This window comes from Denticeps clupeoides, chromosome 2, assembly GCF_900700375.1.
Source record: "Denticeps clupeoides chromosome 2, fDenClu1.1, whole genome shotgun sequence".
NCBI lineage: Eukaryota > Metazoa > Chordata > Actinopteri > Clupeiformes > Denticipitidae > Denticeps > Denticeps clupeoides.
This window is the reverse complement of record NC_041708.1, coordinates 30311142-30339028: the sequence shown is the minus strand read 5'-3', so window position 1 is coordinate 30339028 and position 27887 is coordinate 30311142. Positions and strand designations below refer to the sequence as shown.

At 41.1% G+C, this 27887-nt stretch overlaps 1 protein-coding gene and 1 pseudogene across 6 annotated transcripts in view; one reads left to right on the top strand and one right to left on the bottom strand.

Moving 5' to 3' along the window:
- The window catches only part of plppr5b (phospholipid phosphatase related 5b), a 67155-nt gene extending 43979 nt beyond the window's left edge, over positions 1-23176 (bottom strand). For 4 of the 6 annotated variants that reach the window (XM_028967717.1, XM_028967702.1, XM_028967722.1 and 1 more), the window contains exon 1: positions 17107-20487. Coding sequence is in view for 5 of the 6 variants with exons in the window: in XM_028967702.1 (XP_028823535.1) it covers positions 17107-17157 (51 nt within the window). In the remaining variant the exon portion in view is untranslated. Of the gene's footprint in view, positions 1-17106; positions 20488-22893 lie in introns of those variants that run through there. The other 2 variants (XM_028967709.1, XM_028967738.1) reach the window with 1 other exon arrangement.
- On the top strand, positions 20309-20443 carry LOC114784984 (uncharacterized; annotated as a pseudogene).
- Positions 23177-27887: the final 4711 nt, after the last annotated feature.

Sequence of the window (27887 nt, the reverse complement as noted above, 5' to 3'; positions counted from 1 at the left end):
CACAGTAGACAATATTATGAGGACCGTCTTTGAAATGAACAAGTAGCCTGCTATACAACAACATCCAGCTAGGAGGACTGAAAATAAAAATACTAACTTGCTACAAGTTCACTCCCAATGACCATAATCTTACGGAACATATTTAAAAAAAATAGCTACTTACAATACCCTGTTTAGCACAACTGATGTGTCTGTAAGTATTCTGATTACATTATCATTACATGTATGAGCAGATAAATATATTGTCCTGTTTTTGGGTTGCATGTGATGGACAATGAAAATACTAATTTGTTAGTAAATGCATTATGAAAATATCATAATGCATGCTGGAAATTTGACAGTATATAGCAGAATAACCCAAAGCAATGCCGTGACCTAGATAGAGCTGTGATGCGAAAAGTTACATGCTATTCCTTTCATATACGCAAGTATTGTAAAAGATTGGTCAGTAGTAAGAACAACAGAGGACAGTGGAGGAAACGGGAAAAGGGAGCACCACTGATGAACATGAGCCCACATCGTGGTACAATTTTTGATTTAAATAAACAGTCTTTATTAAAAGGCAAAGCATCAGAATGGAACTTCAAAGAGGTCGGCTTCAAGCTGCTACGACTTATCTTGTGTGCCACGCCTCATAAGAAATTTATGCCCTGTCTTCATCGTGCCCGAGAAGATTTGAAGGGATCCTGTTAGCTTTTTTTTATATGTGAATGAAAATATTTGTGACAGGCTGAGAATTATTGAAATCTAAAGGGCAGGGAACAGGAGAGGGCGAAGCTGCCCGTACTTTGAACTCCTTACGATACATCTTCACTGCAAAAATGAATCGGTACATTAATCTTTGCAATTAGTTTGGCTTGCCAGGAAAAAAAGCTTGTCCAATTTTCGGTAATTACATGAATATACATGAAATAAGTGCATTTTCCTGGTTCTGTACACTGTCCAACAATAATATGTAGATCCGTGGCCTTCAGCTCCTGCCTCAAGCTGGAACGGCAGCATAACAGCCTCAAACGCCTCACGTAATGCAAGAGCTTTGCATGGGGAGATCTGCGGTGTTGCTGCGGTACCCGGGGAGTGATATGAAGATAATCAGAATTATAAACTAGACCAAGCTCACGCGGTCTTTGCCTTTGGGGTCATCGTGATTAAAAATACATGCAACTGGGTTATGGGCTGCAGTCACGCTTCGTGTTTACTAAGATGCATTTGGTGCACACCAAAAGACTGCTAATTGCTCATAGCAGTACATTACAGGTATGCTATTCCTCAACTAAAGGGATTGTCTATTGCATAATGTATTCAAAATTTGAGATAATTATAGTGTAATAGTAATGTATTATCCAGTAACATTAGTGTGTCTGAATTAAGCATTTGCATTTTGACCAATGTACCTAATTAATATAAGCCTCCCTTGAACTTTACTGAGCCCGTCTGCATCACTCAAAACTGTAGTCTGCCAGAAAGGTGAGGTCATCAAAATTATGAATTTGACCAGTATTTATAGTCATACACCCAGTTTATAAGGACCCAACCATTGCATCACATGTAGGATGCTGCAGGGGGTGGAGGAGCAGCAGAGAAATGGTACATTTCAACAATTTAACATATGCATTACATTATTGCATGTTTTTCTAAAGCAAATTCATGTTAATGTAAGGCTATTGCAAAGTGCAATTAGTAACTAGAATATTCCTTTTTACAAATTGTATTAAAATGGATTAGATGAGTATCTTTGGACATGGACATTCTAACTTTAAATATCCTGAAGTCTTTGTCAGAGTCAGACAAAAGTATCTGATTTTCTTTAGTCTGTTTAGATTTTGACAGTGGGGGAAAAACTGCCCTTACAATAGAGGTTAATCAGCAGTGTAATTTAGGCCTTCTGGTGCTCAGGTTTGTGCAGGACCACTGGCGGCAAGCTCAGAAATGCTCCCGTCATCATGTTAAAATTTTACTCTGAATCAGCATCCAGCACCAGGCTTTTGAAGCAGGGGAGGGTGTCTGCTCGCTTGATAGCTTATTTAAATTCTCAGTATCAGAGCTCGGCTGAAATAATATTTTGGGGGTAAAAAAAAGCATTGCTTACAGATATGAGAACAGCCAACACAAATCAGTGTTCTGCTCTAATTAACACAGTATGTAGAGTATGACAAGAGTCTAATGAGTCAAGGCAAAGCTGTCATGGCATAGAGATGAACTTGAGGTGTCTGTCAAGTTTTTGTCATAAAATGTAGGAAATATAAGTTTATTGGGCTGCCACTGAAAATATAAATGTAAAAAATCTAGAGATTTTTGTTTTCATCATATGAGAAGAATAAAGCGACAGACAGTTTAGGGGTTTTAAGACAGTTTAAGATTCTATGATTCTGTTCAGTTTAGGAATAGTTGGGTCGACAATTATGGTGATACAGTGCAGGCCAAAAGGTTGGACACACCATTCAATGGGTTTTCTTTATTTTCATGACCATTTACTTTGGTAGATTCTCACTGAAGGCATCAAAACTATGAATGAACACATGTGGAGTTATGTACTTAACAAAAAGTGGAGACCTGGCCTCCACAGTCACCGGACCTGAACCCAATCCAGATGGTTTGGGGTGAGCTGGACCGCAGAGTGAAGGCAAAGGGGCCAACAAGTGCTAAACACCTCTGGGAACTCCTTCAAGACTGTTGGAAAACCATTTCAGGTGACGACCTCTTGAAGCTCATCGAGAGAATGCCAAGAGTGTGTAAAGCAGCAATCAGAGCAAAGAATATAAAACATGTTTTCAGTTATTTCACCTATTTTTTTTGTTAAGTACATAACTCCACATGTGTTCATTCATAGTTTTGATGCCTTCAGTGAGAATCTACCAATGTAAATGGTTGGTAGTAGCCTAATGGGTAACACACTCACCTATGAACCAGAAGACCCAGGTTCAAATCCAATGTACTACCATTGTCCCTAAGCAAGACACTTAACCCTAAGTGTCTCCAGGGGGGAGCTGTCCCTGTAACTACTGATTGTAAGTCGCTCTGGGGTCTGATAAATGCTGTAAATCAGAATCAGAATCGTATTTATTGGCCAAGTAAGTGCAAGCACATACAAGGAATTTGATTCCGGTAGATGATGTCTCTCAAGTACAATGTAGGAAAAAACAACAACAACAACAATGTGCAAGGATGTGGTGTTATTGTACAAGTTGTGGATTTGTTTGTGAAATGTAAATGTAAAGGTAAATGGTCATGAAAATAAAGAAAACACATTGAATGAGAAGGTGTGTCCAAACTTTTGGCCTGTACTGCACAAGTTTTAGAAAACGCGCCTCATAAGTGGCAAATTGTTGCAGCTTTAGCACTGTCCTCACACTGCACACTGTCATGGCTGCCCACTGCTCACTTAGGTGATGGTTAAAAGCAGGGACAATTTCATTGTGTGCACCGTGTGCTGTGCTGCAGTGTTTTACAATCACTTTCACTTTCAAAATTACTGCTTCAAGACTTGAACAATGTGAAGAGATATGTATTATCAACACTTGTTTTTTATCCAAGTAAAGATTGATTATGACAGAAGCACATTTACTTAATAGTTTGACTGTACTTAACTGTTTGACCCCATGCCAATGATTTGGCTTGTTTGAAAACGCTCCACAAAAAAGCATTCCTGTCACCCAAGCAGCAGAGAGCTCCTCTGAAATACAGCAGTGGCTTCCCTGACACCACAGAGAAATTTCACTTTTCCTTTCATCAGAAAGCCTATTCTGCATTTAAATGAGCTGCTGCTGCTCAGCAAGGTGAGGGAAGCTTTTAAGATATCATGCATCTCAAAGCCTCTCTGTCTTTTTCACATAGCATCATTTCAAACAAGCCTCATACTAAGCCTGATACTGGAGCCTGCCCTTGGGAGATATAAAGCATAGACACATACAGCATAGAAGAACTTGATTAACATGTTTTTTTTTGTTTTTTTATAGATATATATATATATATATATTGGGTATCCAAAATTTACACACACACATACATAAACTATATTGTTATGTGTGTGTGCCACATGACGCACTGTTCACGGTATTTTTGGCCACGTCGCCTAAATCACACATTAGGCCAAAGAAAAAACCAAAGATGTTTTCACGACAATTTTCCAATTTCCAAGAGACCTGCTGAAGTGTAACATTCATGCCGTTTTAACAGCAAGACCGATCTTTATTCTGATCTATCCAATTATGGACAAATGACCACAAAGCTTCAAATACCCAGTGATGAATGAACCATATGGCTGCATTCATGAGCATATGGAGGACAGCCTTTCATTTCCAATACAGATGATTCAGGTGCATTGAAATGTCTGGGGGGGAGTGGCTGCAAAGAGACAGCTGCAGTAGGTCAGACACACACACTAGAGCTCTGCAGGGAAAAAACTCGTCAGTGCTTCCTGTCTAAACAGAAAAGGGATTTAAATGACTTTAAACATGCCATGGTTGTTGGTGCCAGTCGGGTTGGTCTGAGTATTTTAGAAACTTTACACATTTTACACACACAACCATCTGTAGGGATAACAGAGAAAACATCCAGTGAGACAAAAATGTCTTTTTGATGTCAGCGGTTAGAGGAGAATGGTCTGATTGGTTCGAGATGTTAGAAAGGTAACAGTAGCTCAAATAACCACTCGTTACGACCAAGAATACCATCTCTGAAACATGTCAAACCTTGAAGCAGATGGGCTACAGCAGCAGAAGACCACGCTGGGTGCCACTCCTGTCAGATAAGGACATTCCAATTTGCACAGACGGACAAACATTGGACCACAAAAGAATGGAAAAGCCAGGCCTGGTCTGAAATGTCTTGATTTAAGATGTGACATTCAGATAGTAGGGAATTTATGCCAGAATAAACGGCACAAAAGTATGGATATGCCTTGTGTCAAAAGTTCAGGCTGGTGGTGGTATAATGGTGTGGGGGATATATTTTGGCACACTTTGGTACTGTACCGTACCATACCATTCCATACCATACCATACCATACCATACCATACCATACCATATCATACCATATTTATTTATAAAGCACTTTAACACAGCACTTTAGCTGACTAAAGTGCTATACATTAAAATAATAACCAGGAACAAAACAGACATGGACAAAAAGTTCATTAAAAATTAAGAACAAAAGAAAAACAGAATAAAATAAAACATGCAGCAATTTGAATTAAACAAGGGGTTGAATAAAACATAGAATATTTAAGATGACATATTAAAAGCTTTAAGAAAGGACTGCATAAGAAGCCATGGAAAACACTGCATAAGAACACCGTACAAGAACCACATCACACTGGGTTAAAAGCCAGGGTGTAAAAGTGAGTTTTTAAATGAGATTTAAACACAGTGATTGACGGCGCCTGTCTGACACTGATTGGTCATTCCATAGACGTGGGGCAGCCACCGCAAAGGTGCTTGTAATGTGACCAAGGAACAGACAATAGTCTCTGGTCTGAAGACCTGAGAGAACTGGTTGGAGTGTAAGAATGGAGTAGGTCTGACAAATAGGCTGGAGCCGAGCCATTCATTGAACTGTTAGCAATGTGCCATCTAGTGGTTGTTAAATGTTAACAAGTATGACATACATATATGTAACGAGCTATTTGACGAAAGGCTGTCATCATGTGAAGCATTTTTTGCATTGCTGATCTGCAGTGAGAGAGAGAGTCTCCCCAAATTTGAAGTCCCTCTGCATGGGCTGATGTCAACTCACAATTCAATGCTTCATTAACCAAAGGTCCTTGAAGAGGAGTCGATATTGGGTGAACGGCTGGAACAAAGTGGACAGTCACCCAATGGTCCATAGTCAAGAAGCGCAGCAGATTACAAATATTTACAGGCAGCATTTTCTTTCAGTGATTGCTCTGGCACCGCAAACAGCCAGCTCATTCCAGAAAGCCTGTGCCAGAGAGAAACACAGGCGGATTAATGAGGGAGGGCTGGCTGGGAGCGATGACCAGGCATTTCATTATGGGCTGAACAACAAAAGCATATTCAGCACAGCTTCCATACCACTCCACAGTCAGCTAAAATCACAGAGTATGGCTGTTTCATAATGCATTAATGAAGAAACAAATGTATGGCAGCCCCACACATTAAAACAGTCAGGGTTAGCATCAAGTCATAGTCATAAAACAATTACAAGAAGTGTTAAAAACAGATAGTGGCAAAACTTCATCTATGCACCTGATACCCTCCCTATTTGTCCCTTAGTGCTCTGGGTTCCAGTATTAAAGGCCGAAACGACAGAGGTTGGTAGTAACAAGTTTTATTTATTTACGTTTACTTTTTGAAAGAAAAATGTACATTAAGATTTGGTTTAATTTGATTTGGTTTAGAACTTTTTTTCTTGAGAACATTTGTGAATAAGAAACTTTACTCTTACTTCGCTACATTGGGCAACACTCGACTTGTTATTTTTTTCAAGTTCAAGTTAAGCTTCATTGTAATTTCTGTCATGGTGGCCGGACAAGGGTGAGACAGGAGGACACTACATACGCACTACATCACAAGACAGGGGATTTAATACATGAAGCACAGGAGAAAAATCACCCGATGGAGAACATTCACGAACAAGGAAGCTTTATACAATCATACACAGGTTAGAACAATCACGAAACTTCGATCCGAACCCAGGACCCGGAGTAGCCCCTTCTGGACTGGATTCTGACAGTTTCTCCAGTTTCTGCTACATGTAATGTGTGTGTGCCACACATTTAAACAAAGTTATGTATTGATATAAAGTGCACGTGTGTGACAGGCAAACCAGGTACATATAATTCAAACATGGGACACGGGCAGCGCAAGACAAACTATTCAAGAATAACAAGTAATATCAAATAAAACATGTAGACATCAAAGAAGACAATTCACTGTAGGGTCTTGCGAATGGATGTGGTGCAGTTCCCAAACCAGACAGTGATGCAGCTGGTCAGAATGCTCTCAATAGTCCCTTTATAGAAGATGGTGGAGATGGGTGGTGGGAGATGGGCTTTCATCGGCCACTGCAGTTGCCCAGGAGAGGCTCTCCTCTAGATGAACACCAAGGCACTTTACAGGGTGGAGGCGATGGCATTGTCTATTGAGCGGTTCCGACAAATTTCAGCAGGTCCAGGGTAGGGGCAGCACAGTCTTCATGTGTTTCATGACCAGCCTCAAAGCACTTCATCATTATGGCTGTAAGTGCAATGGGACGGTAGTCATTGAGACAAGACACTGAAGACTTCTTGGGCATGGGCATGATGGTGGTGGCCTTGAAACACATTGGAACAATGGCCGTGCTCATTCAGATGTTGAAGATGTTGGTGAATAATTCAATGTAGCAGCAATAATCACGACACCATTTCACCAATCAGACATAGTCATACAGTCACATGCCCACACAAAAACAGGGCGTGGTACTTAATGGAAAATGGCAGATGTGACTATCTCCAGTGCTAAAGTTTACAGAACGAATAGTCCTGTTCTTTCATATAGACCATTTAAGCATTTGCAAAAAATTTTTAAATGGTGCCATGAGCTAAGTAGTCCATAGGCATTTTCTGTAGAGGAAGGAATCAGCGTTATCGTTTAGCTGATTTATTTAATTGTGCCCATGAACCTGATTATGGAGTCCCAATCCATTGCACCTGGCACCAATTGGATCAGGACTCCCATAAAGCTGGAGTGCAGCTGGCAGTCCAACGCTGCAACATTCCAGTGGACACTGTAACGTACTTTATGTTTGTTTTCAGTTCCTGGCAATCGCCACACGCCTGTGGGTTTATTGTGTTTGTTCCCTTTGTTTTGGCCCTTGTGCTGTTTTTTTTCCTATGTTCTCAATAAATCCCAGTTGCACGATGTAGTGTCTGTGCGCGTCCTTCCCCCCATCAGCCTGCGGACGTGACATTAATATATCAATGCTAACACATATAATTAGTATATATAAGATCGTTTGTACACTCAGATTTAGCCCATTAATCACTAAACTAATTATATATTTATATTATTATTATTAGGAAATACCAGAATTAGCACATTTATATTTTTTCTGTCTCAATACATAGTTTCTAAAAATAAATGAGATTATTACAATCAAACAGTTACTCAGTACTTGAGCAGTTCAATCACTAGATACTTTTGTACTCTTACTTGAGTAACTTTTGGATGACTGCTTTTTACTTGTACTTTATTTTGGAGTAATGAATGGTCGTGTGTCAGGAATGGTTGTGCTCAGCCACTTTCTTATTTGATCTTGTTCACGGTCTTGGGGGAGTCTGTGTGACTCCCCGTCTTGTATGTGGTGTACATTATATGTAACTTGTGTTTGCAATATCTATCATCACAAAAAAAAAGTCAAAAAGGCTAAATGAAGACCTAGTTAAATTATGTAGGATGTGATTTGCATAAGGCACAGCATCTGTCAACAAGTATAATTTGCATCATGAAAAATGTGGGGGGGGGAACGCAGTGAAAGAAGACGTGGTATCAAGGTGAGTCCAAATCCAGGTTTTGTGTGTGTGGAGATTGCATGCTCTCCCTGCCTTGACACTTTTCTCACTAAGTGAATTGGTGACTCTTTAAATGTATTTGTATTACTAATAATACATGTCTAATTACGAATAGTATATATACTTTTTTGGCATATATGTTTGTTGTCGCGTCATATTTTTGACTTTCTTTTCTTTTTGAATTCTTCTGTGGTATTTTAGAGTAAGTTTAGACATTAGATGGACATATTTTGTGTACATTTTGACCTGAAGAAGTGCACTTTAGCTATCCTTGTGGCAAGCCCATGTTGACCAAGCCCAAGCACCTTTTCCCTATAAAATGAACATTTTAAAAATCATATCTGGATTGCAGCACCTTTCAGTTTAAGCCTCTTCCACTGTGGAGTGATAAATTGGGATGACACTATCCCACAAGAAAACATGCTTCCATTTCAGACATGATCAAGCCAGAAACACTGGAGGACAAAGAATAAAGTCAAACAGAGAGAAAGAGATAGAGAGTGAGAGCCACAAAGAACTAGACAGAACTGTGCCTCCTGGGTCATCTAGGGTGTGCTGAGCTTTGTGGGCATTAGATGTGGAATCAGAGATGTGACTGACAGTGGCGAGATTAGTTGCTCAGCGAGTTGCACAGAGAGAATGTACTGTGATGTGCAGTGCTCTTCCATGTAACCCTTAAATCAACAGAAGTGAATTATTCCGGAAAGAAGCTTCCACAGAACTGACACAGAATTTTGATTGGAAATACATTCCATATATCCATTTTCATTATTTAATTGGGAATATTTTTATCATTATGCAAGCATTGATATGTCATGAAAAAGATTTCATTAAGGAATGCCAGTGTCACGATCACAGATTTGCCTGGTCTCAACAAAAAGGTTACCTGACAAAGAATGAGGGATCCCGAGTTCCAAATACCCTTATCTCTGTGAACCTGCTCAGAGGAACTGGTGATATAATTCTCTGTTCTCAAGATGATCACTGGCAGTAGGTGTTGGAAAGACTGCAGCCCTGTCCAGAGTAAAATCAGGCCTGCTGAAAAATCCCATCATCCCATCAATAGGACCTCAGAGTGAACACATAAATGCTGGATCAACCAAAAGAACATTAACCTTTCCAACTAATGGGTACGATGCAATGCCAATACCCAAAGAGTGGATTTCTTCAGAAACATCTGGTTCTGTGTATGGAAAATTTGAGGGGCCATCTGGCCTGTTAGTTTTAAGTTTTTCAAAGTGCTTGATGTTTGCTCATTTGTTACACCGGCACCTTATTCACCATGTCTGCTATGAACTCAGGTTATTTTTAGAAGTTCAAGGGTGATCGTGTCATGTTAGTTCTTCCATTTTTTTTTTTTTTTTTGCCGTTGCATTAACTGCTTCACTCCTGATTAAAAAAGTATGTAGGTTTCGTTTTTTCTCTATCTAAGATGTCCAAGGGTGAAGTTGCAGTATAGTAAAAATGTGACAATATGTTTATGCAAAAGCAATCTCAAGATATGAACGTTAACATTAAAAGCAACGAAGACTCAGTGCTACCGATAGGTTGGGTAGGGTTTTTCTTCTTTGTGAAAAGATGACAGAAGTCCAAAAAAGCTGGATTTCTCTATGATAACTATAGTAAGTTGACATGAATAATAATTTCTGATTTAAATAAATAAGAACTAAAATCAGTATGAGTAAATGAGTAAAGTATTCTTGATGTCTTCCAACAAAACATAACAGCTGTCAATGAGACAAAGACATTCCACAGTGATATTCCACAGGACATTACCTGTATTCTGACAAAATGTACACAGACTTCACACTTTCAACATAAAAATAATGCATTTGCCACAATCTTTTCTTTTCTTCCAGTGTTATCACACCTAATGGTGCACCACACCCGAGACAGCCTGGCTTTTCTCATTAACAGATGGTTTTGAGACATGTGTCTGTGCTTTGAAGATAGTGGGACATAAGTGCTGCCACTCAGCAGCTACGCATTGCTGAGTGTCCCTCATCCACAGAAGAGCCATATGAACAACTGATAAGGTTGGACTCCTGAAGGACTTTACTATTAAAATGTCATGGTTTGAACAGGTGACAGGGTAGCAGAAAAACGAAAAAAAGTTTATAACCATATCCTTGGAAGAACAGATAAAAAAAATACTTTAAACAAATCTAAGTATTGTACCAACCTACCTCCCAGGACATTTTCAGGCATGCAAAGTAAGGCATATAAAACACAAATAATATGTCATCAAAGACTATGAAATATTCAAAACCCATATTTCTAACAGTCTAAGGGTTAACCTTTTGGTTGTAATATATCTTTATCCTGACCACCCACATTAACAGATAGCATTTTTTGGAGTAAATATTCTGACTTATGATTCTCCATGATTCTCATTAGAATTAACTTTTTTATGCAGGAGTTGAATGTCTACTGGTCTACCTATCTCAAAAGTGTGAGAAGAGCTCCCTCTCTTGGGGCAAGAAGGACCAGGCAAGACATTCATCTGCCCTGACGTCAGAATCTGCCCTGACGTCAGACGTCTGAATTCTGATCCCTCCCTCTAGCGGTGTTTATTATGGTTCTGAACGTTGGGAAAGCCGCACTTATTATCCCCTGAATGATGGTTCTCTTGTATCGATACATAAGCACCTGAGCCATCAAAACCCAGTGCAGTGGGGGTTTTAGGTGACTGTTATGCTGAGAGAAATAACAAGAGTTCTAGTTTAAGATCCAGACTTGATATTTGCTTGTTGAGCAAGATGGTGTATTATACCTGTGTGCAATCATCAAGCAGAATTGGTTTACCCTGGCTGTGTGGCCCACACATATAAACACAATATTTGGGTCATTGCAATATTTTTTTTCATTGTTTTATGAAAATATGTTGTTGAGTGTTGATGTTTTGAATTGCAATCTTTTGTTCACCTGTATACTCTGTGCATAGGGGAATGGTTATAAAACGCCTGTAGACATTGACAGGACTGTATCATCATCTTTGATCAATCAGTAGGAAAGAAGGCAAATTACATCACCATATTTTCCCTCATCTAATTATCATCCAAGATTTCTTATAGAGGACCTGATCAAAGAAATCAGTACTTGTAGGCTTCAGCTGCTTTTGTTTGTATCTCATTTTCTGAGATCAATTCAAAATTGGGTGAGATGACTTCCAAATGTACTCTGGACTACTCATAATTGTTTTAGACATTTGGACCTTGTTTGTCTGCTTTGTCACCATGTGTCTTGGAATGCAGATTGGACGCTGTTTGGACCTGCTGTTGTTTGTGTAGGATGTAATTGAAGTATTGCAATTCTGTGGACACTGAACCTTTTTACGTACTATGTCCTCATTTATAGGCTTACCTACAATTCTAAGGCTATATTAGAGCTCTTTGATGGAACGCAACATCAGCATAAATGGGTTCATCTGTATAAAACTTTGACAAGAATCACATTTCCAGTTGTTTCATTTTTAATTGTCCAGTCCACACAAAGGCTAATTAGATTGGAGTTGTTATTAGGCAAATACAAATATGGTCATGGTACATATTTTTATAACCCTAACCATAACACAATTTTCAACTGCATGTGCCAAAAATGTGCGTGCTTCTCACAGCAGCTGCAGACGCTTTATTCTAGTTGTAGCACATATGCAAGTTAAAAAGTATTATGCCATATGTAGTTAGTCATGAGCTCACCAATATTTCAACTAGTTTTTGTTTTGCCGCGATCACACATTTGTTATCCATTTCAAACCTGAAGAGAAAATGCTCTGACAGAAGGTGTGTGGGTGAATCTCAGAAGATTATTTCACAGTTTGAGCAAAAAGTTTCGAGTCCAAATGTATGATCTACGATTGCTGCAAGCCTAATATCCCCATGTGAATGCAAGTCCCACTGAGGCTGGTAGAAAAAAATCTTGCTTCAGACACTGTAAGATCTATAAGAGCCGTCAGCAGAAGAGTTGGCAGCACAAACCAAATCTGTAAAACAAAATTCTAAATCCCTGTACTGTACACAGGTGGATAAAACTTTCCTTACTGTGGTTTGCAAATAAAACTTGTAGCCACTTGTAAATGGGGAGAAGTATAAAACATTAACTAGAGATTAATCAGGTCACTAAAATCATGTGATATTCTACATCAGGGGTGAGCAACTGAAGGCTCTTTCATCCTTACACTGTGTCTCCCTGTATCTTTGGAAAATAGATAAAACTTTGAGTGTATTTTATTTTCATCCATTGTTTTTTATTGTAGTTTCGAAATATGAAGATAATTGTAACATTAAAATGCAATATGTTTAATTTTTTTGTCGCTCAAAATATGCATCACAAATGCTCTATGCCTTCCAGTCCCACCAGAGCTGTTATATTAGAGTAACTTTTCAGAATATGATGCCTTTTGCATGGGTAAAACGTTCTTTGCAATATTTGGTGTTTAATGATGTGCATATGTTGAGTTTAAGTTGTGAAGAGTTAGCATAGCATCGTTATGGGGCAGTGGTGGCCTAGTGGTTAAGCAAGCGGCCCCATAATCAGAAGGTTGCCGGTTTGAATCCAAATCCGCCAAGGTGCCACTGAGCAAAGCACCGTCCCCACACACTGCTCCCTGGGCGCCTGTAATGGCTGCCCACTGCTCACTCTGGGTGATGGGTTAAATGCAGAGGACAAATTTCACTGTGTGCACCGTGTGCTGTGCTGCTGTCTATCACATGTGACAATCACTTCACTTTGTTTTATTTGAAGTTAGGGGGTTACCATAAGGGTGGTAGTAGCCTAGTGGGTAACACACTCGCCAATGAACCAGAAGACCCAGGTTCAAATCCCACGTACTTCCATTGTGTCCCTGAGCAAGACACTTAACCCTAAGTTGCTCTAGGGGGACTGTCCCTGTTACTATTGATTGTTAGTCTCTCTGATAAATGCTGCAAATGTAAATTTAAAATGAGTTAAGTTAGGGTGACCAGATCCCCTCATTTCCACAAACACGTCCGGCTGGGTTTTTAGACTTGTCCGGGTGATTAAACATCGTCACATCATCAGCTTATACATGCATACAGGGAGTGCAGAATTATTAGGCAAATGAGTATTTTGTCCACATCATCCTCTTCATGCATGTTGTCTTACTCCAAGCTGTATAGGCTCGAAAGCATACTACAAATTAAGCATATTAGGTTATGTGCATCTCTGTAATGAGAAGGGGTGTGGTCTAACATCAACACCCTATATCAGGTGTGCATAATTATTAGGCAACTTCCTTTCCTTTGGCAAAATGGGTCAAAAGAAGGACTTGACAGGCTCAGAAAAGTCAAAAATAGTGAGATATCTTGCAGAGGGATGCAGCACTCTTAAAATTGCAAAGCTTCTGAAGCGTGATCATCGAACAATCAAGCGTTTCATTCAAAATAGTCAACAGGGTCGCAAGAAGCGTGTGGAAAAACCAAGGCGCAAAATAACTGCCCATGAACTGAGAAAAGTCAAGCGTGCAGCTGCCAAGATGCCACTTGCCACCAGTTTGGCCATATTTCCTGTCACGTCCATGCGGGCATGACGCGGCGGGTGAACGGAGAGGACGAAGAGTGACGAGGAACGAGGAATGAAGGACGCTTTCACCTGACATCACGGAACAGGGGTTTAATGGTGAATCACAGGACAGAGGAGACATCCGAGACGTAGACACTGGTGAACATGGAACATAACGTTAAAGACCTGACAGCGAACAGAAACGAACAGGGCAGCTTTATACAATTAACACAGGTGAAAACGATTAGGGAACATTACACATGACAACAATGAAACAATCCGGACCGGAGTAACCCCATTTTGGACCGGATCCTGACATTTCCGAGCTGCAACATCACTGGAGTGCCCAAAAGCACAAGGTGTGCAATACTCAGAGACATGGCCAAGGTAAGAAAGGCTGAAAGACGACCACCACTGAACAAGACACACAAGCTGAAACATCAAGACTCGGCCAAGAAATATCTCAAGACTGATTTTTCTAAGGTTTTATGGACTGATGAAATGAGAGTGAGTCTTGATGGGCCAGATGAATGGGCCCGTGGCTGGATTGGTAAAGGGCAGAGAGCTCCAGTCCGACTCAGACGCCAGCAAGGTGGAGGTGGAGTACTGGTTTGGGCTGGTATCATCAAAGATGAGCTTGTGGGGCCTTTTCGGGTTGAGGATGGAGTCAAGCTCAACTCCCAGTCCTACTGCCAGTTTCTGGAAGACACCTTCTTCAAGCAGTGGTACAGGAAGAAGTCTGCATCAATCAAGAAAAACATGATTTTCATGCAGGACAATGCTCCATCACACGCATCCAAGTACTCCACAGAGTGGCTGGCAAGAAAGGGTATAAAAAGAGAAAAACAAATGACATGGCCTCCTTGTTCACCTGATCTGAACCCCATTGAAACCTGTGGTCCATCATCAAATGTGAGATTTACAAGGAGGAAAAACAGTACACCTCTCTGAACAGTGTCTGGGAGGCTGTGGTTGCTGCTGCACGCAATGTTGATGGTGAACAGATCAAAACACTGACAGAATCCATGGATGGCAGGCTTTTGAGTGCCCTTGCAAAGAAAGGTGGCTATATATTGGTCGCTGATTTGTTTTTGTTTTATTTTTGAATGTCAGAAATGTATATTTGTGAATGTGGAGATGTTATATTGGTTTCACTGGTAAAAATAAATAATTGAAATGGGTATATATTTGTTTTTTGTTAAGTTGCCTAATAATTATGCACAGTAATAGTCACCTGCACACACAGATATCCCCCTAAAATAGCTAAAAATAAAAACAAACTAAAAACTACTTCCAAAAACATTCAGCTTTGATATTAATGAGTTTTTTGGGTTCATTGAGAACATGGTTGTTGTTCAATAATAAAATTATTCCTCAAAAATACAACTTGCCTAATAATTCTGCACTCCCTGTATTTGTGCTAGTGCAAAAATGCCGTTCTGGTGGCATTCACCCCCCACCTTCCGCCATAACCCATCAACATGCAAGCAAACTTCATGAACCCCCACCACTACTTTCTTTCTATAAATGAAAATTTCACAGGCAACACTCTAGCCTAGTACTATTGTACATAGCATAAAAGAAAAAAATAATATGCAGTGTTATCTTCATTTTACATGTCAAGAAAAAAAATGTAGCTCATGGTGCTTTCTCCTGATTCTAAATAAAAAGCATTTATATAATATTTATGTTTTGCTGTTTTCTGAATGCTGCAGACCTGTGGTCATGTGTTATGGGTGTCATGGTCATTTGGCATGACGAGGCAGGTGATCGAAAATGATGAGACGAGATGATGACGAAGAAGGACGCATTCGCATGACGCCACGAAACTGGGGTTTAATTTTGTGAAGAACAGGAAAGGGGAGACATCCGGTAACAAGTGAGCCAGTTACATAACAAAGACCCCACGGTAAACAGACACGAACGGGGAAGTTTTATACAATTAAACACTGGTGAAACCGATTAGGAAACATTACACATGACTATCGTGAAACAACCCCTTCCGGACCGGATCATGACAAAGGGGGGGGATTGGAGGGCGCATGAGCAGACATGTTTGTATGAGAGGGAGAACTGGAAGATTGGAGCTGCCGCTGCGGGTGGGGCGGCGGATTGGGAGGCGTGACATCACATTTGACTTGATCTCAATACAACTGTTGCCTTGGTTCAGATTTGGAATGCATCTTTCTCTACCCACTCAGCTGAGGGGCCTGGAGGACGCCAGCCCCAGAGCTGAGTGCCCACTTCAAAGCCAAGCCCAGTACATGTGGGCAGAGACCCACATGATTGGAGGGTTAAAGACAGAGACTTTCTTGCTGAATTCCTCAGTTAAATAAGTAATGCCAAAAAGGAAATCTTTTTTTCCCCCCACACATTAATCTCATGTGTGTAAGAAATAAAAACCTGGTTAGTTAACTACTATGGCATTCAGTCAGCTACTAATTAAAGCCCAGATGACGCACATCAGGCAGTTAAAATGACATGTGGGACAATACCCGCGGTATGTCGTTACCAGCCATCTAAAGCATCATTAAGTAGAACAGAACAGAAGCGCTGTACAATTTCTCAGATACACAAAATGAATCATGAAGCACCAAGATCAGAAGACATCATATTGTAAAACACACACTTTTTTTGCATATTTTTAACTTGACCTGTGTTACACATTATTAGGATAGTGCTGGATATAGGGCCACACAGAGGCTAATGTACTTTTGCAAATGGAGGGGAAATTTCACACTTATTTCGCTACCATTAATCCATCTCCCCCAGATGAGGCCAATTATCATGTAACTGCGTAGCAGTGGCACCCTAATGGAGTCCTGATTGGACAGCTATGCTTGTTTTCAGGTGAAAATCACAAGGCATAATGGCCATGGCTGCAGCTTCATGGTCAATTCACTGCAAACCTTTTTTTACAGATTTGTATGCATGTTCAACTGCAGTGTATATTTCAGACAAAGACAAACCATTTAATGATACGTTTGTGTACTGCATTGTTCTATAAAATGGATAAGAATGCAGATATCTCCAAAATTTGAATTGCCCACATTGAATAAGAAATAAGAAGCCTTACCTCAATTATTAGATATTTGTAGGTGTCCCAACGAGATTTTTCATGTGGCATGTTGCTCTAAAATACCTGTGAAATACAGAAAACAATGACTTTCTGGAGCTATCTGAAGTTTTATCCTCAAGAGAAATGCACAGAACATTCAAAAGGGGGTAGGTTATACCACTAGGTGGAGCCGCACACCAGTCATTAAAGATGTCACCAACATTTTACTAATATCATTTGTTTCAAAAATTAAAAATTATTAGGAAAACAATTAATAATGCATATTTCTGTATGAAAGAACAGCCTTCATGAGTTACATACATTATTATAGCCTGGTTTAATTAGTATTTGCTGTAAACAGTGTCTAAAAAAAGACATCTAACATATTAATTGAACATAACAAAGTGTAGTAAAATATACTGTACTCACAGAATATGGGTTCCCACACTCCTCAATCCTATTTCTGTGCTAATTTACATGCACACAAGCAAGCAGAGTATGCAACCAAGGACCAATAGTGAAGTCATTTTTAGCATATTTTCAGCACACTGGATGAAAATGTGAAATAGGTTATTGAATAGATTGTTATTGAAGCACAGCACACGGTGCACACAACAAAATGTGTCCTCTGCATTTAACCCATCACCTTAATGAGCAGTGGGCAGCCATGACAGGCGCACAGGGAGCAGTGTGTGGGGACGGTTATTTGCTCATTGGCACCTTGGCTGTTCGGGATTCAAACCGGCAACCTTCTGATTACGGGTCCACTTACTTAGGCCACCACTGCCCCATTTCACATCCTCACCCATGAGGCTGTGAAATATTTATTTGTAGGCTTGGTATGAATGTAATTCAGGTATCTCTGTGTGTAGCACAACCTTGATTGTATTCCTGTTTGTTACAGATCAATAACTGATTACGGGTCATGTTTAATGTTTAATCTTGTTTGTATATTAAAATTTAGATTGTGATTCTTTTTGATACTACTATGCTGGGAGCTTTTATGAACTGCTCGATAATGGGACCACCTTTAAAAATACTTTTAACTGCAATAAAATTGGATGGGACTCTGCTCAAAGGTATTACTTCACTAATGACATAATTATATATAGTATTTTAACCTTTACATATGAGGGAATCATTAACTAACATGAGAAAGAGATAAAGGTCTCAGACTACATTTATATTTACAGCATTTATCAGACGCCCTTAACCAGAGCGACTTACAATCAGTAGTTACAGGGACAGTCCCCCCTGGAGCATCTTAGGGTTAAGTGTCTTGCTCAGGGACACAATGGTAGTAAGCGGGATTTGAACCTGGGTCTTCTGGTTCATAGGCGAGTGTGTTACCCACTAGGCTACTACCACCAGACTAGGTGGGAATAACTTAAAAGGGCAATACATAGAATTATCTGAAGCTATTTATATGCAATACACAGAATTTTTATGACTTAATATAATTACTACATAATTTAATAAACATACAAGACCTCTAATCCTCCCTCTAAAATCAACCTCATCAACTAACAAATTGTTTCGTTTTTTTTTTATTAATTTTGATATTATGTTTTGTAAATAAGCGTAAACAGGAATGTGAAGATATATATATAAAAAACTCCCACAAACCAATGCCATCTCCTAGGACCTCCCAGTCTTTTCCTCCTCCTGTTATCCTGCAGCTCTCAATTGCCTTGGCTAATTCCGCTGTGCCCTCTCCTTCGCCATGTAATTCAGCCTCCGGCAACCTTAATCAATTTCCATGGAGAACAAAGCATCCAACACTAAATCCCAAATGCCAAAAATGTGTTTAAAATAGAGGAAATAAATGAATGAAGACCCATGGGTCCTCCTTTGGATTACTTCCAGGTCTTTTGAAGTCTACGGCTGTAGGCAAGTGGATAGTGCATGTCCTGACAATAATTTGGGATTCTTACACAGATACCATGGAACTGTGTTTGAGCTCAGGTATACTCAGGTATTATGTAGTGGTGGAATTTAAATGTGGTTCAAACATATAAAATGCTTAATGTGCTTAATGTGCTAAAATTTCAAGTGCTTGTCATAAGATCCCACTTCCAAGATCAGTAGTCATAAGTGACTTATCATGCTCTCACAATGCCGACATTTCCTGGTACTCCAGACAGGAGTTTCATTGTTGCCTTGTCTCCCTGCCCCTGATTATCTTGATGGTGTCAGAACTACGTTGGACGTCGTTGAAGCTTTGATGTATTCATCCATGACTTGTTTTTCAAACAATGACAGTGCGTATAGGCGGCCTCGGGGGGGGGGGGGGGGGGGGGGGGGGGGGGTTGATCCTTATCAAAGACTGCTCTTGAATCCTGAGATAACAGGTAGGCACGTCTTGTAGCGCTGATGCCGCTGGAGTCGGCGCAGCTTGACTTGGCACGAGCCTGGCTTGACTTGGCCTGGTTTGAATTGTGTGGGCATGGCTTGGTGAGACAGAGAGCAGTGGAGCCCCACCCCTTGATGGCTCCGGTGTTCCATTTGGATGTGGGGTTCATGGGCGGTGAGTCAGGGAAACCCCAACACAATTGGGTCATGGGGGTGGATGAGAAAAATGCACTCTGGCTTCATGGTCTGGGTTGATGCTCAGGAGGAGGGGCTTGGTCCGGAACAGGACCTGCCTGGATCTGAGGGGTTGGCGTCGAGTCCCATTACGGCCTGTGGGGAATCGCAAAGGTGCATGGGATGTCCCGAGGTGGGTGGCCAGCTCATCATCCAACAGATTCATGGCTGCCCTGGAATCCACCAGTGCACGCCCCTGGTGGGTGCCAGTGGTTGGAGTATTCCAGCTCAAAACAACTGGAAGCATGCAATGGGTGGAGAAGCAGGGGTTTTCAGGGCTCACCTGGGGGCTCCGGATCCGCGGCGAGCCTTGTCGTTTTCCGATGTCCGTCGGGGTCTTCAGTTCGGGCACTCAGCACTGTAGTGGTTTTGACCACCACAATAATAATAATAATAATCCTTGCTGTGTTTGAGAGATGGCCATTTGCAGTTTTTTCCTTCCTGACACACGCATTTATTTGAGGAAGATTTCTTTGGTGAATAAGTTGCTGGACAAATTCTCACTTTTGAGACTACCGTTTCATGTATATTATGAAAATGTTTTTTTAGAAAAACAATTGTAAATTACCAGTAGCACATAAAGGCCATTAAAGTTGAAGATATTTCAACTATCTTCATACAGTTATCAATTTTAATACTTACCTCGCAGGGGGGATACCGCGATCAAGAAGGAGGTTCACCGAGGGTGCACCCCGGCTGTGCTGACCACTGAGAATTCCCCAAATGTGGGAATCTCGACTGCATTTTTTAGGGGCAGTGGTGGCCCAGCGGTTAAGAAGGTTGTCGGTTCGAATCCTGATCCACCAAGCTGCTACTGAGGTGCCACTGAGCAAAGCACCGTCCCCACACAATGCTCCCAGGGTGCCTGTCATGGCTGCCCACTGCTCACCAGCTCAGAGTGATGGTTAAAAGGACACATTTTGTTATGTGCACCGAGTGCTGTGCTGCGCATGACAATAACTTCACTCTTTTCTATTTATCACAAAATACCCTCTAAATGACTAAATAAATGCTAGAAACTGCATTAAGTGAAGAAAACTAATTAATAGAAACTATTTAAGTGAAAAGGCACAGATGAGTGTATTTACCTGCCAGTGAGTGACAGCATAGCAAAGTTACGCATAAATCATACAAGGTCATGGGCATGAATATCATGCATAAAGATTAAAATCTGAATGACCGGTGCACTAGTATCACTCTTCTAAGTTTGTAAAGTAAATAATGTAGTATAAGTGTAGTAGAGTTAACATAAGCAGAAATAAAACATGTGGGTGGTAAAAGAATATCACAGGATGAAGGGTGTAAGCAGTGTAACGTTTCTCAAGTGAACGGGATCACTACACTAGACACTAGATCACTATGTCTCTAATACCACATCAAAGTACACTTGTAGTCAAATGTTTACTTGATCGTGGGCATGAAAATCATAGGGATTTTTGTGCTTTCTATGATTTCTTTGCACTGTGCCTTTTTATCTGGGGTGGAACCACAAAATTAATGGTTTTGAAAACCATTAAACCATTAAAACCCACAATTTTCCAACTCACAATGTTAAATGGGTGACTATGTTTGGACTAGTCTCTACCTTGACACATGCATCTGGTGCATTTTTTGCCAATAGCTTAAAGAGAAAAAGTGGCAACAAGACAAGCAGAAGTTGACATACCATGTAGGTGCAGCCATTCATTATTTACGTTATGCATGTCACTAATGCTTGCTGGTGTTAAAAGTTTGGTGATTCCGTAGGACACAAAACAAGCATGAGAACCAATGAGGTATTCAAGGACCGAGCCCCATTCTTTTGCAGTCAATGGAAGCACCAGAACATACTACTACCACACATATTTCATTACAAGGGTGAAAATTGGGATGGAGCCTTAATGGGTGTCGGCATGTCACAAACCGGCCGTTTCATCACTGGAAATGCTACTTGGGAGAGCAGCAGGACTACCAGACAGGGGCCTGTGCAGTTGGCCTTCGAGCCACAGAGAGTTTTTGCCTGTAATAATGTTAGCCAAGACTTGGTTTTCTACAAGGGTCAGTTTTCCGCATTACATACGCTGTATCTGTAAACTACAAGGTGGGCCATTTATATGGATCCACCTTGACAATCCAACACAATGGCCAGCACATTGAACACATTTTATAATGGTCAGAAACTTAACAGAAATAACTCATGAAAGAATAAAGTTAGCACACCATTGTTTTTCTTGTAAAATTACCAATTAATTTGATGTGTCACATGACCCTCTTCCTAGTGAAAAAACAAAAGTTGGATCCAAGATGACCGACTTCAAAATGGCCACTATGGTCACCACCCATCTTGAAAAGTTTGCCCCCTCACATATACTAATGTGCCACAAACAGGACGTTAATATCAACAACCATTCCCATTTTATTAAGGTGCATCCATATAAATGGCCCATCCTGTACAATTGATGAGTTTAAAAATGTATATATTCTCCCACAATTTTCTGTGTTTGTGCAGCAATTACGATTTTAATTAGACATTTTAATTAAGCACCAGTGCAGTGTCATTTGCAATCCTAAAAATAAATAATAAAGTGCAAGGCCAATTTTAGATCATGGTAATGACCATGAAGAAACACACAACTCCATTAAACATGACAATAACCGTTAGGTTTGCTGAACCGTTCTCTTGCATTTAGCGGAACTATAGAACACGTCCTGTGACCTTGAGCTATTGAACTATAATAGAACTATAACATTCTATTAGAATATTTGATCAGTACTCTTGCTTCGTCAACAGGTGAAAAATCTCTAACATCATTCGTCACCGCAATTATATATTAATAGTATGTAATTTATTACACTGACGTCAACTGAATACATCGTAAGTAAAACGCACTGAAGACAATGACGTTTCTTTAAAACTAGAGAATAACTTTTAATGAGTTTACTATATTGCATCAGTTCTTCTCAGTGTCTCTGTCCATAAACCTAAACTGCTCAGATCTGATTTGCTATAAGTACATAAACTTCTGAGTTCATATCATTTTGGTTCAATCGTATAAGTAAGTTTTTTAACCTGTTGTATAACGCTGCATAATGTCCTGGAACTGAACGTAAATACTTCAGGTACAGTGGCTACTGTGTACTACCGTCAGGACTGGCGCAGGCGACGAGGTGGCGCATTGCCGGTGACGCAGAGACGCCCCGGCCGAGGGCGGCAATTCCTGCGGTAATAACGCGACCTACCTTGGTCTCCTCACGGAGTTTTAGCGGCTCAACAGCACCGGCACCAAAGCGGGGAGGCTTTAGAACTCTGAGGTAAAAAATAAAGCACGTTGGGCTGCACTTGTGTTTTTTTTTTTTTTTTTTCCCTCCGCGACATAAACGGACACCCTCTGTCCGTCTTATAGCCCCCGGACTCTCGCCGGCGGCGCACTTTCCGAGGCGCCCTGGGCGTGAAACCGAAGCCCGTTCTGCGGGACCTTTTTTTTTTTCTTTCCGGGTTCCTCGCCGCATGCGGGGCCCGGGCGCCACTGCGCATGCGTGGTCTCGGCCCGCCTCCCGCGCTGCGATGGCAACGGCGCGTCGGTCGGTGGTGGATCGGCTGTGGCTCCCCGCTCCCGTTTCCCCGTCTCCCGTGGGCCGGCGGGTGTACTGTTCCCACGCCGCGGGGCGGAAGGTGTCCCCTTACGTGCCTAGTAGACGCGTGTGACGTCGTACACGGAAAGCACGTGAATGAAAACATGTCGACGTTAGAACCAGCTTTATTGCTCCTTTTATAGCAGAATTTCATGTTTTTTTCCCTCATGAAAATAGATTAAAAATGTGTATTTTCAGATCCAAGGAATTTCAGGGACAAACAGGTAAAACAATAGAATAGATTAAAATAGAATGCCCTTTATTGTCACTGTACGCATGTATAATGAGATTAAACCAGCTCCTTCAGTGCAGACATGAATGTGGTAAATAGAGCAAGAAAAAAACAAATATACAATAAGGACCAGGAATTACAAAGGGAAGTGACAGCGCTACAGGCCAAAATGAACAGGTAGGCACGTCTTGTAGAGTTATGTACGTAACCAAAAGTGGAGACCTGGCCTCCACAGTCACCGGACCTGAACCCAATCCAGATGGTTTGGGGTGAGCTGGACCGCAGAGTGAAGGCAAAGGGGCCAACAAGTGCTAAACACCTCTGGGAACTCCTGTTGGAAAACCATTTCAGGTGACGACCTCTTCAAGCTCATCGAGAGAATGCCAAGGGTGTGCAAAGCAGTAATCAGAGCAAAGGGTGGCTATTTTAAAGAAACAGTATTCACAGTAATGATGAACATGTGGTGAGTAGTGAGCGTTGGACAGTGAGAATAATGTTATTGAACAGTATAAAAATATTGCCTAGTATTTGTTGCTAATAAATATTAATATTGCCACTGCACAGCTGTAGGTTAGAAGGAAGGAAGTTAGGTGGTTCGACTAGTCAGTGCATGTATGAGTTTAGAGTGGTTATGGCTTTTGGGAAAAAAACTGTTCTTGACAGTTCTTGTAGAGTCTGTTCTTGTAGCGTCTTCCTAAGGTAAGGTCAAACAGATGAAAGCCAAGGTCGGAGCTGTCCTTGATGATGTTTTTTGCTCTGATGAGGCATCGTGAGGTGTAGATGTCAATCAGGATGGGAAGAGGGTGGCCAATGATCTTCTGTGCTGCCTTTTCTACTTTCTGAAGCCTCTCCCCCGTCTGCCATGGTGCCAGAAGGTGCGGACCTTCTCCAAGGCGACTACTGAAACTCAAAACGTGACAATGGGTCAAATTTGCCCATAACAGGAGGGTTGACATGACAAATGCCATAAGGTATTATTATGTGCCAAAAATCAGTTGTTCTACAAGTAACAGAGTGGCTTTCATGAAAGACCATTTGAACATTTGTACTTCCTGTGTTTCCTTTCAGTTGCCAGACGTTGGCACACATTTAATGATGATCAGCCTGTCCTGCCAGCTGACTCTGCAGCACCGAAGGGGAAACAGCTCATCAGAACAGACTGATTAGAACCCAACGCCATGAATACGCCATGAATGCCACGTTTCAAACATCTCTCCATTTCAGCAGTGTGCTGCGGGTCCAGCGCTAACATGAAGGCAGGAGGACACAAGGCAAAGCTATATGACAATAGAAACAGACAGTTGTTATAGTCAAAATATTTCTTGTTATAATGTCATAGCTTTTCATGTCAAAATAATGTGTATGGGGCCAGACAGTATTGTGCAGTGGTTTGCAAAGTGGTTTGCTCACACCTTAAAGGCTATGGGTTTCCCATCATGCTCCCAGTGTCCCAGGACGGGCTTCGGCAGAAACTTGCATGTCAGTCATAAAGATGATAAAGATAAATTAAGTTTTTGATATGTGATTCTGATATGTGATTTTTCTGGGGTACTTCTGCAGTATTCTTGTAGTCTTTTATTCCGTTACTACCATCTGGTGGACATGTCCATGGTGCTGATATCTTTAGGGTATGGTTCAACCTTTTGGTACCACAGACAGCTCTCCTAAGTTAATCCACAGATCTTAACTTATCACAGACAGATCAGTGGGGGCAGCTCAGTGTTAAGTTTCTGGCTCACAAACACAATGGTAGTAAGTGGGGTTTGTTAGCCAAAGAGATCAAAGAAATCGTTATGATTTTATAACTTCTTCACCCATGCAGTCCGGCTCCTGAGCATACTGAACAGTCTACTCCACACTACACACTACTAATGACCTGGCCCCCCTCCCCAACAATCGTGAAAGAGTAAAATGTTTACACGTTTCTTTGTCACACCTACTTGAACACTGCCCTCACACTGCAATACTTGCACAACTGCTATTTTTGCACAGATGACAAAATTGCATTAAATGACATTTTAGATTCTCTGTAGTAAATTTGCACTGTTTTTACTTTTTGCACTACTCTCCCAAGTACATTTGCACTGTTTCTTATAGTGAAGTATTTCAGAACTTTGTCACGTTCCTAAATCTAGGGGTTACACACAAAGTCAAATGAAGCATACAAACAGTGCCTTTATATACAGTGAGCTAAGATGTACAATGAAACAGCAGACTCAGCACAGCTAACCAACATCAGAACAGCCTAAAGGAAGGGATGGTCCAGAGGGGATAACTCAAACATGCACAAAAATTAATTAAGTAAATTAAAAAGGGCACATAAACACACATGCAACCGGCTAACACAGGCAACAAAGCGATCAACAAAGGGGTCTATCACACAAAGCAACAACACACATGAATGAGATCCTTCCAGATCTCCATGGACCCTGGGGACCTCCCAAAAGAGTAACAACAACATTTATTTCTTATATAGCCCATAATCACATACAGTATGTCTCAATGAGCTTCGATAAGCCCTACAGTTGACACCCCCCACACTTGACCCTTCTGCACACAAGGAAAAACTCCACACCAAAAAAACTCTAGGAGAGAGAAAAAAGAAAGGATTAAACCTTGGGAAGGAGTGATACAGAGAGGGACCCCCTTCCAGGGTAGAGTGAGCCTGCAAATGGTGTCAGTGCAGAGTTTGTGATGATTTGTCCAATAAGAAAAAAAAATAAGTCCTACAGTTGTAGGGTTGGAGAAGTCCAGAGTGTAGTCCAGTGTCATGGTCTACATTACGTGTCCATTATGATGTTACTGGTCCATTTGAAGATCCCTGTAGTTGTTATGGTGGTGGTGGCTGTGGTGACCCTCTGGTTCGTTTCATGCTATGTCCTCGTTTAGCAGTTGTCAGGAACCAGGGTTTATCTGCTGGTCTCGTCACTGGGGTCTGCCAGTAGTCTGTGCGATTCAGTATCTCGGAGAAAACAAACAGTAGCAGCAACAGACCGTGGCACTGTACGACCGATACTGAAATATGTGGTAATAGTGGTATATTGGTGCTACAGTGGCCTGGTACCCTAACTAGGACAGCCTAACTAGGGTGAATTTAACACTGTCTATGTCTAACAGGGTGACTATGTGATAAACTGGATTAGTAAGTATGTAAGGGTCTAGCAGACCCTGGGGACGTCTAGAACACCATCTGAAGTCACTTAATATAGGTGGAGGTGACCAATAGGCAGATGGTAGGTGGAGCTGGTAGGCTTCAACTCCTCCCACGAAGTAAACCTAAAAGAGACAGGACACAAAAACACAGCCAGCCACACAGAACACATGGGAGCGTACATCCAGGGACGTAACAACTTAGAACTAATTCGAAATATGTAGGATAATCCCATCCCCTTTTACGCCTTTACGGTCGATTTGCCTTTACGCCTTTACGGCCAACGTGACACATCTTCATGGAACACAACAGACCAGCAGCAGACAAATGGACAAATGTTGAGGTAGCCTTCCTTGCAAATGCCTTATTTGATTCTGCCTTTCGACTACAGCCTTTGCCTGCCCTCAACCTTGAGTTTGCCTGCCCCCTTTTGCTACGACGATACGTATATGATGCCCCATCTTCCTGCCACCCATAGCCAAGCAACAGCGTCCGCCTGTGCCACCCAAGCCTTCCTCTGCTCCACTCCCATTCCCACTCACCTTCTGCCCCCTCCCACAGGCCAAGCGCCTCCGGTCATCCTCCCAGCTCTTCCAGTGTCCACTCCCAGTGCAACGACTTCGTCTCAATATCTACTAAGTTTATGGACTGGGGTGACAATACAGCTGTACTTACATACTTATTTACTTTCCATTAGATTTGAGTAAGTGGACAATAAATAAGGTTATAGTATAGGTTTGGCTTTATAAGCATTCTTATAAATGAGAATGCACCTGGCATTCTATTTGCTATTTTGCTTTCATCAGCTTACTCCATTTGACATGTTTTTGAATCCTGATTTATTGTGACAGTAGAGCTGCAGTCTGCTGATCCCAGAATTTAGGCCATGCCTCAAGTGATAACAAAAGTCAGCAGATGGCAGAAAGAAAGGTGATCCCACCCCTTATCCCTACTGGCACTACCAATTAGTGTAGCATAGGTGTATCATATGATTTCTGTGTTTGTCAGGCTAGTATTTTTTTTGAGGGGTGCATAAAAGGGATATTTCACTTGATTGTACAAGTTTCACTAGACAGACAGCAATATCGTTTTTGTCCCTTACCACTATAATGAAAAAAGATTCTAATTGGTCATTTGCATATCAGCAATAAATGTAGGAATACTTTAGTGAATTCTCAAGGGAAAACAAACATCAAAAAATATCCATGTGAAAATGAA